The sequence below is a fragment of the Nothobranchius furzeri genome, chromosome 16 (genome assembly GCF_043380555.1).
Source record: "Nothobranchius furzeri strain GRZ-AD chromosome 16, NfurGRZ-RIMD1, whole genome shotgun sequence".
Lineage (NCBI taxonomy): Eukaryota > Metazoa > Chordata > Actinopteri > Cyprinodontiformes > Nothobranchiidae > Nothobranchius > Nothobranchius furzeri.
The window spans coordinates 23,838,191-23,857,645 of NC_091756.1; the positions used below are offsets into that span (position 1 = coordinate 23,838,191).

The 19,455-nt window shown below is 38.3% G+C and overlaps 1 protein-coding gene across 7 annotated transcripts in view; it reads right to left on the reverse strand.

The window, feature by feature from the left end:
• Window positions 1–19,455, reverse strand: part of LOC107388274 (zinc transporter ZIP11) — a 214,674-nt gene that overhangs the window by 73,946 nt on the left and 121,273 nt on the right. For 5 of the 7 annotated variants that reach the window (XM_070545499.1, XM_070545496.1, XM_070545497.1 and 2 more), the window contains one exon: window positions 4,312–4,429. In XM_070545499.1, coding sequence (XP_070401600.1) covers window positions 4,312–4,429 — 118 coding nt within the window. Of the gene's footprint in view, window positions 1–4,290; window positions 4,430–19,455 lie in introns of all 7 variants that reach the window. The other 2 variants (XM_070545498.1, XM_070545495.1) reach the window with 1 other exon arrangement.

A 19,455-nucleotide genomic window follows, 5' to 3' on the forward strand; every position in this document is an offset into this window, starting at 1 on the left:
TGGGTATATAATTAACAAGATTAGTAAAGGCTGCATCCCCTTTTGCTGGAAAGTTCAGGGCCCAGCCTCTGGGAAGGGTTTCTTGATGAAGTGTCTACTGAAGAGAACAAATGATGCTTGTCCCAGCGCTGCATCTGGTTGAAATCTATGAGGAAGCTCTGCTACTTTACAAAATTAAAGGCCAAAAGTGATCAAAAAACACACTTTGTTTACAACTAACTTTATTAAAGAAGAGGGGAAAAAACTTAAGTGTGAACTTTTCTTAGAAAACTCTATGCCTGTTGGCAGTGACACTTCTGTTTTATTTTTTTGTTATTATTTAGTTAATTTTAATTAACAAGTGATGAAGACTCCAGGAGAGATGCTAATTGGCTGAGACTGGGAGTTTCACTGGTGGTGTTAAGTTATTGCTTTTTATCCCAAAGGGCTGATTTTTCCAAAACTTTTGTACCACCACCATTTGTGAACAGTGTTTAAAAATGAAGGCTAAATGAGTTCAAAGACTCAGGGTAAGACCCATACACAGTGTAGGGTGAAGTCTACAGCTGTCTTTCAAACTGTCTCTGCATGCTTTTGGACAACACACTCACTTGCTACTCATGTCAGTAAACAGGGCAGTCTACCATACACTGTTGAAGAAGACCCAAATACATCTTTTTTCTAAATAAATGACTTAAGTACCGTATTGACCTGAATATAAGACGACCCTGATTATAAGACAATCCCATAAGACAAAAAATAAATCACTTAAAAAATAAATACTATTTTTATTGTAAATTTGAGAACAAATACCGAGCCAAAATACTATTTTAATGCAAACTATCAGAGCTTTGCTGACATGTGAAATCCAAAGTTAAATGAGGCTTTTATTCACAGACGTTCTCTGCCTCTTTGTACTCGTGCACTCTCATGCTGCTGCGGTCCCGGTGTACCATCAGATCGCTACACCTGCTGGCTCCTCCCATTGAACGTCATCCTCACTGCCATCCAATATATCCATGCGTGTTTGACGCCTCTGCTGACTTGACCACCGTCATCTTAAAATAAGCATCATGACTCTGCCTTGGTAGGTAGCTTGTTAACTTGCCCCACTTTCTGTCCACTGTGCTCCAGACCCCTCGTTTCCATTTTTTTCTCCTGTTGAGAACATACAGCCTGGCGCCCTCTGCTGTTACAGGTGTGTAATGACCTCAGACAAATATCAGCAGGTGTGAGTGCTTAGACCCTGATTATGAGATGACCACACAGTTTAAAATTATTTTCAACAAAAAAAACCTTGCCCTATATTCGGGTCAATACGGTACAATTATCTGCTCTTGACTCAAAGAAAAGCCCAAGTCTAAGTAGACTAAAGTTGATGCCAAAGCCATTACAAACGAGTCTCCGCCTTCTTAACGCCGGGCGTACACTGTGCTACTTTTACACTAGTAGCATTCAGCTCCATCTCCAACTGTACAACTTTCTTGCAGAGCAAAGCTCACAGGTCATGTTCTCATACTATAAAACACTAAAAATAAAAGTTTTAATACAACACATCGGACCTTCGTGTCCGAAAGTCCAGAAGACCCGGAGACTGCTGTGTTATCATTGTTTGTCATCCTTTTGGCTCCCACTGTACAAAGATCTTTTTTTGGACATCCTACAGACGTGGTCTAGACTGATTGACTCAATATAGAAATGGTCTGCACGTCCATATGCAGGGATGGGAGGACACTCAGGAGTTTATGTGGGTTAGGGGATCTGTTCAATTTGACATACACATTTTCTTTGCAATCCTTGTCATTGTCTGCGGAGAAGAGTGTAAAAATAAAAAGAAACAATGTGCTTTGATAAAAACATTGCTGGCGATCCATATTGACGTATGTGCTGTGTGGGTGGTTGCGGTACTTTTAGGTCACAGCACTGTTTCAAGAGTGCGAGACCCTCACGGGGGATGAGAAAACTATAAAACATGTTTGATATTCGTGTGACCGCAAGATTGCTGATCGGGAGCTGGTTGTGAGGTGTTAATCGCCTTTCCTCTGTATACATTGCACAATGCAAAACTCACCCTGACCTTAAATATTCTTGCATGGGGGGAAAATTGGCTCAAAACTGCAAAAATAATCGCACAGTGTACGCTTTTGTTGTTTTGCTTTGTCGCATCCTCCAGTACACAAAACTGGCCTGCTGAGGTTGCAATGCATGGCTAGACCCACCAGCAGAGCAAACTTCCTTCGCTTCTGCTACAGTCCGTCTAGTTTTCTGGGCTGTTAGTTGGGGACAGTCAGCAAAAATCTCAACTAAATGTTTAACTTTGTGTTTTATAATTCTGAATCGGCTAATTAAAATCTGACAGAACACCTGTCCTTATCTGAGGAGGTCTCATGTGGTCTCCAAAGCCACAAAGATTGTTTGAAAGACTTAATAAGTATTTAAGCTTCACATCTGCTAAAAACAAGTAATTCCTATCAAATAACAGCAGTTTTATTGTGCGTATTTTCACTCTGTGCAGTTTTGAATTATGCCTCATTAAAAGCCAGTGAATCCTAGCAACAAGTCTTTTGAGTACAGTTCTAATGAAGGATGACTTGTTTTCTTCATGCTCCTACTTGGTCGTTGCTATTCATGAAATACAATCTGAAATAATATTATTCAGAAATGGTTGTTTCCTTTTGAGCTATTTAAGTCACCAAAAGGTCATTCAAGCTCATAACGCCTGCAAGCTGCACACATTTCAAATCAACTATTTGCTCCGTTAGCTTTCACTAAACAGTGAAAAGCCACAGTATGTTTATAACCATTATTCTTCTAATAATCACATTTAATGTCTGTTTTTTGTATTTTAGCATTTATTCATTTCTGTGGGTTTTGCCAAACTTCTACTTAGTTAGATTCAAAGAGCTTTTCTTCTAAAAGTCTTTCAGTCCAAATCTCTGGTTTACCGGAGGATGTTTCCTTCACATTAATTTTTACTGGACACAAACATAAAATCTTTGTTTTACTCAGAAACAAAAGAATAATAAGTGCTACAAAAGCATGATTTCCAATGAGACTTTCCAGTTTGAGAATTCAATTTGAAGGAAACAAAACGTGTTTATTTTCTAAGAGGTTGGCATTATTCTATAAAATAAAAATTAAATGTCTGATATGTTTTAAATTAAACACCAACAAGATAGTATAATGAAAACGGTTAGATGACTTGTCTTAAAAGCATTACTTAGTAGCTGCTGGAAAGTTAAAATAATGTTAACTTTCACATTTGCTTTTTGATGGCAGCTTGCATAAACTGATTCAGAAGAATTAGAATTAGAACTTCTTACAGAGTCCTTCTTTGACAAATAATATAATGGTAACTAATCATCCTCCCAGAGGAACTCCTCTGCCATCCCACAACAGTCTGGCTATGAACAATGTCTCCAGCATGATGGAGCACCGGGTCAGAAGGATAAAGCCAGAACTAAGTGGGTTAGGAACAAAGCATCAACATGTTGGGTCCAGGTCCAGGAAAATCTCCAGACCTTAATTCCACTGAGAACTTGCCCAGAAAAGAAACAAAAGCCCACAAATGCTGACACTCCAAGCACTAACAATGAAGAATGAGCTCCATCGGTCAGGAACTGTTGACTGACAGCATGTGAGGGTGAATTACTGAGGTCAAGGCAAATACTGCATATATGTTCTTGTCTCAGTTTAGTCAGAAGGTTTCTTAGTTTTGTCTAAACGAGTTCAAAACGGTCCCACATTTTATTAGCAAACGGCTGCAATTCCTCCTAAAGTTGTCTCAAATTCATCACATTTTATAACATTTTGTAAACTTTCATTACTGTCTTTCACAATTTAGACCGATAGCAGCCCAGGGGGACTATGGCTTCAAGGAAGCAACAATATTCTAAACTGGAGAAGTGGCAAACTTCTCTAACTGTTACCAACTGGGATATAACCATCGCTACAATATAGTCTTTTGGAGTTAGTAATGGTTTGTACTGGTTGACCCAATATATGTCACCAAGAACAAAACATTGGTAATTTTTTTTATATTTGTCCCCTTTAAAAGTTGAGAAAAATATGCAAAAAGTTTTCAGTTGGAAAGATTAGGAAAATTAAAAAGTCACAAAATTAAGAAGGAAGAGGAAGATAAAAGTAGCCATCAAAGAAGGGAGGTTTCTCTGCCTTCATGAATGTTTAACCTGCATCATAGCAAATGAGTCATTTTGTTTGTAAAACCTCCTAAATGTTAGGCAACACATTTTCTTTTCTGGAGTCAATCACAAGACTGCTGGTGTGGGTATATGAAGGGGCGGGGCTTGCCTGAGAGAGGTCCAGATCTACCTATCCCAATGACGGTCCCTTCAGAGCCCGGGAGCCGGAACAGCTGCTCTTCTTTCTCTTTGGCCAACTTGGAGTCAGGAGGTAGAGCCAAGGCAGTGTGGGGGTCAGAGCCGACACCCTGAAGGAACGAGACAGAAATAAAGAAGCAGATTTATTTTTTTTCTTCAAGCATTAGAGAACAGAACAAAAGTGAAAATATACTGTAGATGTCAAATGAATGAACATTTGCTGGTATGGAGCACCCAGATGCTGTTACATCCTCTGAAATGAATGTGGTATTCTCATCTTAAAGGTCTTGTATTTTTTAGGGTTCTACCTCCTCCTGTCTGATTGGGTGCTGCTTCCTCGTTACCAAATCACCAATTAGCAATATTTCATAAAAAACCCGTGTGAAGCTGCACGTCTGTGTCTTCAGGTCTTTTGGTTGTGTAGGCTTGAATTTCTCAGATACTTATCTAAGAGAGCTTTGGAGCTGACGTCTTGACGCAATACGTTACGGAAGTGCTGCGCCATTTTTAATGTCCATGAAAGACAATAACAAACAGACAGCTTAAAGGCGGCTCGTAAGAAAAAGGACGGTATTAAAACAGATGCAAAGAAACGATGCCCAGAAAACAATATAATGTCTTGGAAATGTGGACAGTGAGTAGAAGTAAGTCCCATCAATGGAGAAGAGACCCGGGAGATCTACCGCCGTTTATCCTCCTGTGGGCTATTTCTGTATGGAACTGCTTTTCTCGTCTGTTTATGTAGAAAATGCTCAAAGTCACCTGGAAAGGTAACCAACTTCACGCAGCCTGAAGGTGAAATCAACCACCGATAAAGGCTTATGATTCAGAGCTGCTGCTGCTCGTGTCCCAGAGTTCAGGACAAGCTGGACAAGTGATCCTGAATCTTGGTAAGATGTTTTTTTTTTTTTATCTGAACTGTCTGAATCTTTTAAGTATATATTGGTTATATTTTTCTGCATTTTCACTCTTTGTTCTTTACTTCCTTTTTTGCTTCTGTAAAAATATAATTGCTGCTGTGACACAAAGATGTCCCCACTGAGGGACACTAAACACATTTTGATTTTGTCTTCCAGAGGTCTTGGTTTCATCTAAAGGAGCAACACATGATGCATCCAAGTGATGTTTTTCCTCAGAGGAGAACTTCTTTTCCACCAACCAGCAGGATAACGTCCAGCTGGAGTCCTACCTGGATCGCCCAGCTGAATGCGCTGAAATCTTTCCCAGCTGTTTGTGACAAGCTGAACACACCTCTGCCCACTGAAGCTGAGGGGCGTTTTAGTGCTGCAGTGCTCTTGGGCAGACCCAAAAGGACTCGTGTTGATTCTAAGAACTTGAGAACCAGCTTCTGATGAGGCTTAATAAAAACAGTAAAGCAAAAACAAGTGTCTGCTCCTGCAGTTCCTGTTCGAGTAAATCTCTGTTACCCTGTCAGACTTCTATTGCCTTCACAAAGTCGGGCTGTGGCTGTCGTTTTAGTTCATCAGCACAGTGCAGATTGTGAGCAAAGGGAAACAAATAAATCGTTGTTTTGGTTTTCCAAAGGGGTTCAGTTATAGGGGAAGGATAGAAATCCTGTAGGCGTGAAGCTAATGTTGTTATCAGACATACGGGAAAGACAACCTTGGAATTGTAAGGGAATATTAGGACATCAAGGAAGCTGGCTACAGAAAGCACCTGCGCTTCAACCTGAGATGCCGACAGCCGAGTCTCCTTCCAAAGAGCTTCAGACTTAGAAGTACTATTCTCAATAGAGGCTAACGACTCATCGGGGGGTAGAGAGGAGGGGTACTCACAGTAGTTTCTGCTCAATAAACAACAACAGACAACTACAGCTTATAAGCTTGACTCCCAAATTCCAGTTAGAATTGACAACGCTCCTCGGATGAGAAGCGAAACATCTTCAAGAAACCAAAGAAGTCCTGTTTCCTTCATTTGAACCCTTTGGCATACTTGCATCAGCTGGCTCCGTTTAAAGACAAATGTGTGACATTTTCTTTGTAAATTTCAATTAATGGTTATTTTTCTCTAATGAAATACTCATTCCAATCCATAAGTTATTTTGTGTTTAAGGTGGATTTATTCTTACCTTTTGTTTTTATTGTATATCCTGAACGTTTTACTTTAATTAAAATAAAGAAGTACACTCAGTACTTTTACTTTTTCAAGAGTTGTGTTTAAAACAGGTATCTGCACTTTTATTTAAGTAACAACAGAGATTTGTTTACTGATGCTACTGAGACCTAGATTCTCACCACTTAATACTTAACTACTGTTTGTAAAATTAGCATTTACTGAATAAATACTAGTTCAAAGGTAAAACAATACAATGAGCACAATTTTCAACTTATTTTGAAATTATTTTACAGAACAAAAGCATTTACTATTTAGAAATCATATCACGGTGGTGGTAGACAGCTGGATATCAGCTCATCTCTTCTTCTGGTAACTCCCTCAGGTTAGGCAGGCAGGGAAAGAATAAAAAAGATAGCCCGCTTTCAAGCAGCTTTCTGTTTGTAAGGGTGCTATCCGGTGCTGACCAGGCCAAGCCCCCGTGGTGCAACGTCAAACTCCAAAGCCCTATATAATGTTCAGACTGTCTTTTTGTTTCATTCCAGTTTTCTCCTGTTTAGGTGCCTGTCAGCTGTACATTTGGAGGTTTCGTTTTACTGGAGATAGGTCAGTTAAACTTTTATTTTCTTTAAGGCTTGTTTTGCTTATTTCATTGGCCTGAGCTTTCCCTGAAGCTAAATGGCAATCTGCACAGCAGTTTTTAAAGAAATGCAACAAAATAAACATCTTAAATGCCACCTCGTCTCCTCCTTCACCTTCTAGACTAATGTTGGTCCCTCCTGCTTCTCCCAGACAAGCAAGAGGACAGAGCAATGCATTAATAACAATTAAACACAATTCATCTTTAATCTGTTCTGACAATGTAGATTCATCACTCTATGGAAAGAAAGTTTACTGATAAGTGAAAAACCATTATGATGGCGGCCAATCTTCCCAACAGTGAACATCCGTTTAAACTTGACGATGAGGTCAGACTGTGTGATACTCAGGGAAATAGGAGGAAAACAAATGCAAGATTGTATAAAATGTCACTGATCCCATAACAAAAGTAGTTAAAATTATTTTAAAAAAAAAGAAAAAAAAAACAAGTAGGAATTGAATATCATCAATGATGCTCATTATGGCCATGCGTGATGCCCATATAAATGGGTAGAAACATTGGTTGAAAGAGTTTTATGAAAGAACAAACCAGGAACCAGTGGTCAAACCCATATGGAACCATTTCTATGAAGATCAATCTGTTTCAAAATACACAAACTTGTACATCTGTTCTGTGTGTTTGTGCAACATCATTTGAGCTTAGCTCCTCTTCTACAGGTGTACAACTCAGCTCTCACACAGGTGAATTTTGAAACACTTTTTGCAGGTTGTTTGTAAAAAAAATAATAAAAAAAAAATAAATTCATCTGAACCAGTTGGAGACAAGAGCGGAGTAAGAGGAGTACGATGAGTAGGAGGAGTAGTGGGAGTAGGAGTAGGGGGCAAAGGCAGGGAACAGAATCAACCAATCAGTGAGCGCTACGGTTCTCCTTTTCTATGGTTTGCTAGCTTTAGCAAAACACTCCGGGTTAATTCATTTTCAGTGACTTTCTAACCTTTATTTAACTAATATGTATCTTCATTTTAAGACAAATAAAGTGATACTAACAGGACAGAGCGTTGCGCTACTTATACTATTATTGTGGCGTTAATATAAGATGATACACTTAGTCTGGCTAATGCTAACACGGCCTGCTATGCTAGGCTAGCAGACATCCTGGCCTTTATAACTGTCACCGTGCTTTATTTTTAACTACAAAAACATCTGCCGAGCAAAAATAAACACAATCTATTCTTTTAATTACGCATAACCAGCTTCTAGACTTCAGTTTGTTTAATTCACTGGTAGTTATCAAGTTTTGTGTAAATCAAGCAGAATGTGGGATGTTTTTCATATAATTTCCTAAACAAATTACACTAATTCCATCTAAAAAAAAAAGGTAGTAATTTAAGTGTAAAACCTGTCTCTGGGATGTTCTGTTCTGCATCATTTAGATGTTTCTTCTTTTATTACACTCATACATCTGTAATACATATGTATTACATTTTATTACTGGAATACTAGCAGGACAGTGGTTCCCAAGGACTGGAAATAGTCTGAATGCAGTCCTGAAATCAAATTAGAATAAAAAAAATGTGCTGAGGCAGGAAAATGCATGAATGTATGAATGCAGCCAAAATAAGGTTTGGGGGTATTTCTCATGGAGAAATAACAATATCACATGGTCACAAGCTCCAAAAAGTCCATTTTCCATGATATAGAACCTTTAAATTAGGTGGATGATAGAGCACAAGTTTGTTTATTTAGTCTTCTAATTATGTGCATGTATTTGTATTTGATGTTTGTTATCCAGAGATAAAAATGAGCTTTGGGCTTGAGGACTTTGGACCCTCATTATGCATGTCTAAGAGAGAATGTTATCTTTTAATGCTCCTACCATGAAAATTACCAAGTGGAAAAATGGGACATGCAGGCTTTCAATTAGGAGTGTTCCAGGAACAGTTTGGATGGGTTTCTAAAAATGTCAGCTTGTTATGAAGATTTGGCTCTTCGGGTGATTTTACTGGTTTTAACGATATTCAGTAAGAGAAAAATATACTTTTTTTCTTTATCATGCATGACAGAAGACCTTCAAATTCAGTTTTCAGACAAACATGGTTGTTAAACAAATCTCAAATGTATGGTCTGCTTTGTGTTAAGAGCAGCTGTAAATGAAGAAATAAATAAAAACTAAAATTGTATGCCAGGTTCCTGAAATTAGGGCCAAGTTACTCTGAATATCTTTTGAAAACTGACATTTTCTTCAAGCTACCTGCTCACCTCCATGCAGACCCAAAGTGACTGTTTACGGTTTCTGCCTTGGTGTTACAGAGCTTTTGAGAGACAATGACATAAAAGCGTTTACTCAGAGCTGCCTTTATTCAGAGCCGAGTTTACTCAGAGCCGAGTTTACTCAGAGTCGAGTTTACTCAGAGCCGAGATTACTCTGAGCTGAGATTACTCTGAGCCGCGTTTACTCAAGAGCCAAGTTTACTCTGAGCCGAGATTATTCTAAGCTGTCTTTATTCAGAGCCGAGTTTACAAAGCGCCACATTTACTAAGATCCGAGTTTACTCAGAGCCGAGTTTACTCAGAGTCGAGTTTACTCAGAGCCGAGATTACTCTGAGCTGAGATTACTCTGAGCCGCGTTTACTCAAGAGCCAAGTTTACTCTGAGCCGAGATTATTCTAAGCTGTCTTTATTCAGAGCCGAGTTTACAAAGCGCCACATTTACTAAGATCCGAGTTTACTCAGAGTCGAGTTTACTCAGAGCCGAGATTACTCTGAGCTGAGATTACTCTGAGCCGCGTTTACTCAAGAGCCAAGTTTACTCTGAGCCGAGATTATTCTAAGCTGTCTTTATTCAGAGCCGAGTTTACAAAGCGCCACATTTACTAAGATCCGAGTTTACTCAGAGTCGAGTTTACTCCGCCGTTTGTCGACTTTAAAGCCCAGAAATCGAGACTCCATCTGCTCAGTGATGTGTTTGCAGATGATGTGGAAAGCGCACCAACCAACCTCGAGACGGTGCTGACTGAAATTCCTTTTGATTTAAAATGCATTTGCTTGTGTGTAATTTGGTTATTCCAGATTCAGTGCTACTGCTAAAATAAGATTGTTTCCAAATACATCTGTAGATGTGCAAATTTGCCATCACTTTTTCAATAAATATTGAATTTGGCCAGTAAACTCATCCCAGGGTTTCCTTTTGGTCAGTTCGAATTGGAGTTTGACACCCCTGATCTAAAGACTCAGGTGTCGTTTGCAGGTGTTCTTGACTTACAGCTGATTAGAGTGTGACATATTGAGTCTAGAACACGTGTCAGACTCAAGGCAGATGTGACCCACCACTTCATTTTATGTGGCCTGCGAGAGCTTCAAGTGTTTTAAAATGGGCCTATGTCGCTCCAAAGCATACATTGACCCTAACCCATTAACTACATTTCCCACAATGCATGGCACTTGTGTTACCAGTGCAGTGACAGTATTCTGCTACTAGGTGGCAGTGTGGCACTTCAGTGTGCGACAAGTGAGAATAACTATTCACAAATGATCCCAAAACGTCCAGGAAGAGAAATATTGGTGCAGAAGGAAGGGTGTTTCAAGAAACATGGGAAGGTGAATACATGTTTTATGCTTCAAGGAGAAAAAAACGGTATCAGTAATTAGCATACATGCTACTAGCATTGGTGTCTGCATCGTTACCGCCCTCAGTCTTGGACAAACTAAAAACACTCATACTACTCAGCACAGTTTACTCAACATCTTTACTCAGCGATTTGCTCACTTTTAGTCCAGAAATGGAGCTATCATCCTCTCAGTGGTCTGTTCACAGCCAACATAGAAAGTTCACCAACCAACCTGCAGAAACAGCTGATTTAACTCTAGTTCAGTGACACGCTCAAGTCAGTATGAGTCTGTAGTTGCTGCAATTTTTATCTTTCTTCCTCGACACACTGACCCAACTGTGTGGTCAAGCTGCTCAAATGCTCTTCATGTTCAGCAGCACTTATCTATATGAGCAGCTGTTGTCTGTGATGAAGATAAACAGAACAACACAGGAGTTTCACTGATGAGCTCCTGCCGGATGAACCACATTGTGGTTTTAAGCACTTTTTCTGCTCTGAAGCATGACACGATTTAAAACTGGAACTGGAAAGATTAAATAGAATATAAAATCCTTTTATTGTCCCTCAGTTGGGAAAGCTTGGTGTCACAGCAGCAATAACAATCATTACAGGAGCAGAAAAGGGAGTAAAAAGTAACAGAGTAAACAACAAGAAAACATAAAACAGAAATACTTAAAAGATTCAAAAGATACAAAAGCTATATATATATATATATATATATATATATATATATATATATATATATATATATATCCACACACACGCACAATTTAAGGCTTAAAAATAAAAAAAATGAGGCATGATAAGTAAGGAATACCACTGATGTGTGCCTTAGGGAGCTTGAGGGTTCTGCGCAGTATCTTAGATTAGGCATTTGATTTTATTTTTATTTTATTTTTTAGTGTAGTGCAGTCAGGGTCCTAATCTGATTGAGGGTTTATTTGTCAGAACTATGCAGGTTGGCTTGTTTCCCATACATTTGTATTGCAGGGTCATGTGTCACCATCAATTTGACCTTGTCCACCCTTTTCTGGATGTTTGATTTATTAGTTATTATTATTATTATTATTATTATTATTTTTTTTTTTTTATTTGCACCTCTACCAGCAGTTCTACGAGGGGAACGGGGTCCCCTAGATGCACCCGTTTGTCAACGCAACCATCTGCTGCAAAGCACAGAAATAAAACATCACAAAACTCTTAATATTACACAACATCTCTGGTTTCAGAGAATTTATGAGCTTTAATGACATCGCCTTGACGATTTCAACTCTAAAACACTGTGCTTGTCCATTTATTTTTCTGTTTTCTTGTGCTTTATAAACAAAATTTTAAAATAAGTATTAAACAAAAGAATTTGCCAGGCCGGAGTCACTGCTTCCACAGTTTTCTAAAATATTGTAAAAAGTATTTGTATCAAAGTTGGATAAATTCATCGGAAAAAAAATTTAAACAATGAACAATATGGGTTTAGAACTAAACATTCCACAACAATGGCAATAATGGAATTAACGGATAAAGTACCAACAGCAATTGACAATAAAAATGACTTTGTAGTGTTTTCATTGATTTGAAAAACACATTTGACGTCATTGATCACTCAAGGTTACTTCGAAAATTAAGTCAGTATGGAATAAGAGGTGTGGCTCATCAATGGGTAAAAACTTATTTAGAAAAAAGGAAACAGTTTGTTCAGAAAAAGGACCATGAATCAAAACTATGTGAAATTAATTGTGGAGTGCCACAAGGGTCGGTCCTCAGACCAAAACTGTTCATTTTGTTTATTAACGACTTGGTAAATGTATCTAAGACACTCGGTACCATTCTATTTGCAGATGATACAACACTGTTTTACTCAGGATCAAATATTGAGGAGGTGGCTAACGTAATAAATGATGAACTGATTAAAATTAAAATCTGGTTTGATATAAATAGATTGACACTGAATCTTAATAAAACAAATGTTATACTGTTTAATGATCAAAAGAACAGTGATGTGTCATTGGAAATATATGGTATTGCAGTTCAAAGAGTAAAATGAACTAAATTTCTTGGAGTTCTTATTGATGGAAGACTTGACATGGAAATCCCATATTAGTTACATAAAAGGTAAAATTTCCAAATCCTTAGGAGTATTACATAGAGTCAAGTTTTTACTGACTAATTTGTTGGCATTGTACAATTCACTGATTGTTCCATACTTGACTTATTGTGTAGAAATCTGGGGAGCAACATACGAAAACTATGCACAACCCTTATTTATTTTACAGAAAAGAGCTCTGAGAATCATCAATTATAGTGGCTGTAGAGATCCAACAAACCCGTTGTTTATTAAATATAAATTACTGAAATTTCATGATTTAAAAGACTGGAAAATCTTACAAACCATATATAAAGCCAATTTAGGTACTCTGCCAACAAACATTCAGGGGATATTTGAAAAGAGAACTAGTAATTATATGCTGAAAGAAACTGATGTGTTTACAAAACCTAGATTTAGAATGAAAATTAAGGAGTGGAATATATCTGTAAATTGTGTTAAATTATGGAATAACCTTAAAAAGGAAATTAAAAAAAATCTGTCATTTAATATATTCATAAAATGTACCAAATAGAGTGTACTAAATAATTATGAAAATGTAAATTAAATCAATGATCATGATCGCACTGGAATTTAGAACAGGAAAAAGTTTAAAATGAATCTGCGTGTGTGTCTGACAAATGGAAATTGTATGTAAATTGATTATTTCTTGTGGAAAAGGGGGCAGAAATTATAAGATGTTTTCTTCATTCTGCTCCTTTTCGTTCAAATTTTATTTTATTGTTATGTATTTCTCATAGTTTATATGTTTTATTTGTTTTTATTTTGAATGAAATAAAAAAGAGAAAAAAATGAAAATAAAAATATTAAAATAAACAAAACAGCATTAAAACCACCACCAAGGGATTTTATTTTCTTCATGGTCTGATAAGGGAAAATCCCAGACGAGCCCCCATTTGTGCTACGACCCTGACAGGAGATGGTCAAATGTGAAGGAGGGGGTAACATAAAAACTTGTCAGTGGAATAAAAAATATTTTTATTTGTCATAATAAACTTATTATTTGCTCCAGCAAGCAAACAGATGGAGTGTGTTATTGAAATAACACCACATGAAACAAAGGCTTATTTATAAAGCCGATAAAGAGGCATCCTGGCCAATGGGAGTCCAGAACTGTCATCACAGGACAACTTGCAGCACCTGGGATTTAGAGGCCAGGTAGTTGGAAAACTCAGATATCACAATGTGGCAGCCTATTCTGGGAATGCTAACATTTGTACCACAAAAAGAAAAATAGAGCTGCGTTGACTGGGCTTTCCTGTTTTTTTTTAAATCATGCTTTTGCTAAACCTTGATCACGTGCAGAAATAGTTAACAACAGAGTGGAAACTGAACAATTTCAAAGGAAATATTTCTGTTTTGTGAGAATCTTTAAACAGGTAAGGTCTTTGTATGTTGTGTGTTGTTAATGTTGACTGTTTTGCTGATTGTCATTTACTTACATTGTTGGTGTAATTAAGACATTAACAGAATTTCAATTTTAGCGGGTGGTAGGCTTGGGCGGTATTACCATATACAGTATACAGCGGGTGTTAAAAATTAGCAATGGTGTCAGTTATAATACTGTCATCAAAAAAAACTGTGCAAGTAGGAGACAAGGCCAAAAAAATTCAAATTAATAAAAAAAGACAAATAAAAGTTACTTCAAGGGTAAATTGCAAGTTAGACTCCCATGAACCAATGTTTAGAGAAACATAATATAAATCGTTTTAAACATTTATTTTTTACACAAACATAAATTATTTAGGCTTTTAGAGTCATTTTTGTGAGAAAATGTTTTTTTGGGCCAAACCAAGTGCCGTCAGCTGAGGGAGTCCTGTTAGCTTCATCCAGAGAAAAATATGGACTCTACTGCGGCTCTGACACAGAATAAACTTTAAATGTTTATAATTCTACTTCTGATGGACCAAAACCATAAAGTTATGAGTTTGCTGCACGCCCCAGAGAGCAGAGACAAACCAGAGGGGGAGCAGCAGGTGAGTTAACAATGCTAGCTTAAACTTGTGTGCTAACATTAAAATACTGTACAGATTACTATCGTGTACCAGACAGTTAAAATAGTATTGGTCAGTTAATATAATATTAACACTAATGAGCGTCTATCAGCTGTCTCATACTCAATAATGTCCGTTCACATAATGTAGTTTCCCAAGAAAGCAGCTCGACTGGCCCGCTGAGCCGCGTGTCTCTTCTGGTGGTCGGTTCTGATCTGGTTCTGACGGTGATCTGAGTTCCATAAATCCGCATTTAATATTTTTAAATCCCTCCACGGGTCTCCGGAGCCCAGCGTGGACCTCTCTGTCCCAGTATCGACTGATGTAGGCTACAGAAGTCCATCTTTTCAGCTGCACAAAACGCCCTCAGCCACGGAGATAGAGGCTTTTCTCTGATCTGGAAATCCGTGGACTCGATGTCCAGACAGGCTGGAGTTGGTACAGCCTTCACACACTATAGTTTATCAACATGAACTCAATCCAACACTAGTAGGCACACACACTAACTGGATCACATGACCTCTCTACCCTAAAACTAGCCACTCTCCACACTGGACTGAGGCAGCGCCAAGCTTCTAACTCCCTTTGGTTACGTCCATCTGAGACTACGTGTCACAAATCTTTTTACGAGTTGCCACGTTTTATTTTCCATCCTCTCCTGCTGTTCTTTTGTTTGGTCGTGGTTCATTACATGAATGTGATTTCTATTTGTGAGGTTTTTTTGTGAGGGCATTCCATTTCATCAGAAACCTCTTCAGTCCCACCTGAGCTTCATCAGCTCCCCTCCTGTGGTTCTCACCAGCCTGTCCCTGTCACTCACTGAGATGGTTTTGATAGTTGATGTTTTGTAAATTTGCAAAAACTCCTCTCCTTGCTTGCACCCTCAGAGTGTCCTAGTTTCCATACACTACACAAATTCATTCTTCCAGATGCAAATTCTGCTTCCCATCTAGCTTTTTTCCCCCCAAACAGCTGTGTTGCATTCCAGCATGAGACTTCCACGCTCCCCAGCAGCCAACTCATTACCCTTAACGACAGCCCGTACACATAACATCACCTGGAGAATTGCATCGAACAGTTCCTAACTGGTGCCGAGGGAGTTTTGTTTCCGATTCTAGTTGGTCTCCCTGCCTCAGTTCAGGAAAATTAGCAGATAGGGATTAAAACTTAACCCTTCACACTCAGTGAGTACATTCACATTTGTAAAAAAAAAAACAATTAACTTTTTTTTTGTTCCTTAAATAAACCCAAATATAACTTCTCACAAGACTAAAATCAGGATTTGTACAAATTTAGGCAGGCATGAGAATCTAATAGGCCTATGCTGCCTTCTGTCTTCCAGTCACATTTTTTTGTCATGTTATCATTTCAGTCAGAAAACAATGATGACTATCTGTAGACATCATCAAATAAGCTTCCAATGCGAGTCTGGATTCTAGTAGGGGCCAGCAAACTGAAAAATATTAAAGACAAACTGAGCAGAACTTTCAGAAAATCAACATATGGATGTAAATAGTCCACCTTCATAAAGCTCCATCATGGTTTATAGCTGGTAAAGTGTTGATGAACTTCTCTTATTTGTTCATTTTACTGTTTGGATGTTTTTAGTCTTAGACAGATGGTGAGAAGAAAGCAGCCAATGACAGCACCCAGGTGTGATATAAAACCTGTTCAAATAAAATCGGTTTAATTCTTGCTTTATCCAGAAACTGATAAAAGCTCACAAAAAGTCAACCTACAAAGCTGTTTGTGTTCCGTTAAGTTCAATTGGTGCTCACTGCAGAACCACAAAGGCGGAGCTGCACCAGAGTCAGCCCCGCCCATTCTATCAGAGTCAGTCCAATTCCTTCCAGTTGTCAGACTTGATAGCATTCTGGAACCAAAGAGGGTGTCATAGCTAATATCATCTAAAATGCAAGATTGAGGACGGGGTTGAGAAGTTAACTGAACAGTTTTTGTAAAGGTTCCATATAATTAAAAATCTAACTTTTGGAACTTTTTATCATGTTATATTGTCATTTCCTCATAAGAAATACGCCAAAGCCATTTTTGGCCCCATTCATGCATTTTCCTCCCATCTCAGCTTCAATTTGGTCTCCTCCCCCGAAGCGTGTCTGGTCTTGGTTCTCAAATCTGGATATTCTGTGAATTTTCTGACAAATGATTTCTGAAATGACCTCTACTGAGACTGCGCCAATAAACCATACATCCCATCTACAAAGACACTCTGGATGGCACAATTACATGTAACGACACTAGCTTGTTATCAGATGTGGTGGTGAAGTGGTTATGGAGTCAGACTGGCATGTAGTTTTGCGCAGGTTCACCTCCCAGTAGCGGCAGTGTAAAGGTAGTTTAAAACCCTTTTCCTTCTTTTCTAGTTACACTTGCCAGTACTATGTTTACAACAATTTATTGGTATACAGTTTACAATATAATGACTAATGTGTTTCTATTTATTTATTTATTTGTTTATTTAGCCAGTGTGAGTCCATTTGTGAGCAGAGTTTCGACTAAAAAGCTGTTTAGGAACGACCAAATTCAAAGAACTTTTAGAGACATAAATATTTTGCAGAAAATAAACATTACAACTAAAATATAAACAAATTAAATGTTTCAACTGGCTAAATAGATAGCTACCGACCCCACTGAGAGTCGAACCAGCATCAGCTGAGGGGAAAGTAAAACTTAAGGCAGACGATCTTGCCACTGGACTACCAGAGCCCACACAACAATAAGCCTTAAATGCTGTATAGAACGCTTTTGTTGGAGCGGCTGTGGGCAGATATTCGCTAAAAGAAACCTTTTCGTTTCGGGATATATTCAGGCTTTATCATGTAGCAAGTTATATTTATCTTGTTTAATTGGAGCATAGAACATAGCATTAACAATTGTAAACTAGTAACAGCCGTAATTCATGTGGGTCAGGTTAGTTTGCGATAAAGTTAACCAAAAACAGAAGAAGTCAGTGGGCTAGGCTGAGTTTGCGTGAATGGGCGGGGCTGACACTGGTGCAGCTCCACCTTTGTAGTTCTGCAGCGAGCACACTCTCGTTAAGTTTGAGAAGCTGTATTCATAAATAGTAACTCCTAAGTTTGTCAGAAATCAGCATAAGTAAAACAGTGCAGACTTTCTCTTACACTTCTGCTTCTGAGTCTGTTGGGATTTTAAACAACCGAAAATACTTCTAATAAAGTTTTGGTGAGAGAAAAACTGTGAAGCGTGTCTTCAGCATTCAGACTGCTGATTGCTTCACAGCCGGACAGGACATGGTAAAAAGAAAAGAAAATTACAAGCTAAATAAAATGTTAAAGATGTTGGCCAGACTGCATTAAAATTGTAAAAATGCAGTCTAACTGCACGTTACCATCTATATAAATATGAACTGGGATCAGTTTTTTCATTTTGTTAAGGACTTTTGTCATAAATCAATACAGAAAATCCTAATTATTTCCTCCAGACAGTGAAGAACTGTGTTAAGTCACTCCTACACATAAAACAATTTAGCTGCTGTATTGAGAATGACTGTATTTTGTTTACTTTCGTGCTCTTAATTATTACGGAAAATTGCATTTACTGCTGCCGCAAAAGGTCTGGGCCATATGTCTGTGTCCTACAAGCATTTTTAAATAACATAGGTCTGATGTAAATTATTAACCTACATCTATAAGGTCAAGGGTGACCTTAACCTTGACCTACATCTATAAATCCAGCTGCAACACTGCTAACCGTGTTAGCTCCAGTAAGGAAAAAGCAAGTCATTAGAGAAAGCTACGACACACACACGCATATACACAGATACGAGCTAAACGATGTTCCCCGTATTTCAACAACAGTTCCTTCTGGGACCGATAGAATGTCCGTGCCATCCTGGATTAGTGCAAACAACGAGTTAAACTCTTGAGTTACTCCAACAGCAGGAAGGTTTAATCTGGTAAGCTCGCAGTTAAATATTTTCTGGAATTATATCAATATATACATGTGAAGTGGCTGAAACCCTCAACACACGCAGCGGTAAAACTGGCAGCACGTTATTTTATTTATCTGGAGTTTATTGAATTATACTGGGACAGATTATGGCGCCAAGACCTATAGTCAGCTGAGAGCTTCCAGTAGAAGCGCTACGAGCACAGAAATGAAACACAAGTAAACAAAGTGTACCAATTTTGTTTCTGAAGATGAACAGAATCCTCACCGGTGTCTAAATCGAGTTGCAGGCCTTCTGAGTCAAACAGTCCCAAACATGTCTGCAATCCATCTGGCGGGGTCGGAGTTTGGTTAAACTTCTCCAAAAATCCATTATCTGTTCTTGTCGCCGTATCCCAGAGAAAAATAAACTAATTTTGACAGACTAGCAGAAGCTTCAGAAGCTACATCTGACTGATGACACATTGTTCTCGGCTATAACGCTAACGCAGAAACAGCGGAGTCGGGGTTGTTTAATCTATCTGTTTCAGCAGACCTCCTCATGAAACGTCACCAGCTGCCCAGGGTTTAGACCAGAAGCTAGTTTCTGTTTTTGCTGTGCCAGTAAAAAATATCCGATTTTCTTAAAAATGCTGCCGTAACTTCACAGTTAGGTAGTTTAAAAGTATTTCTTCCATAACTGTCAAGAGAAATGGAAACAACCTTGGAGCAGAAAACAATGGGTAGTGTGACCTCCAGAGGTTGCAGCTGAGGCATAGTGGACTTGCTGAAACATCACAATAAAAAGTTTGAGCTTTTCTCCCGTCTTTATTATTGCTTCTTTTTCACAAA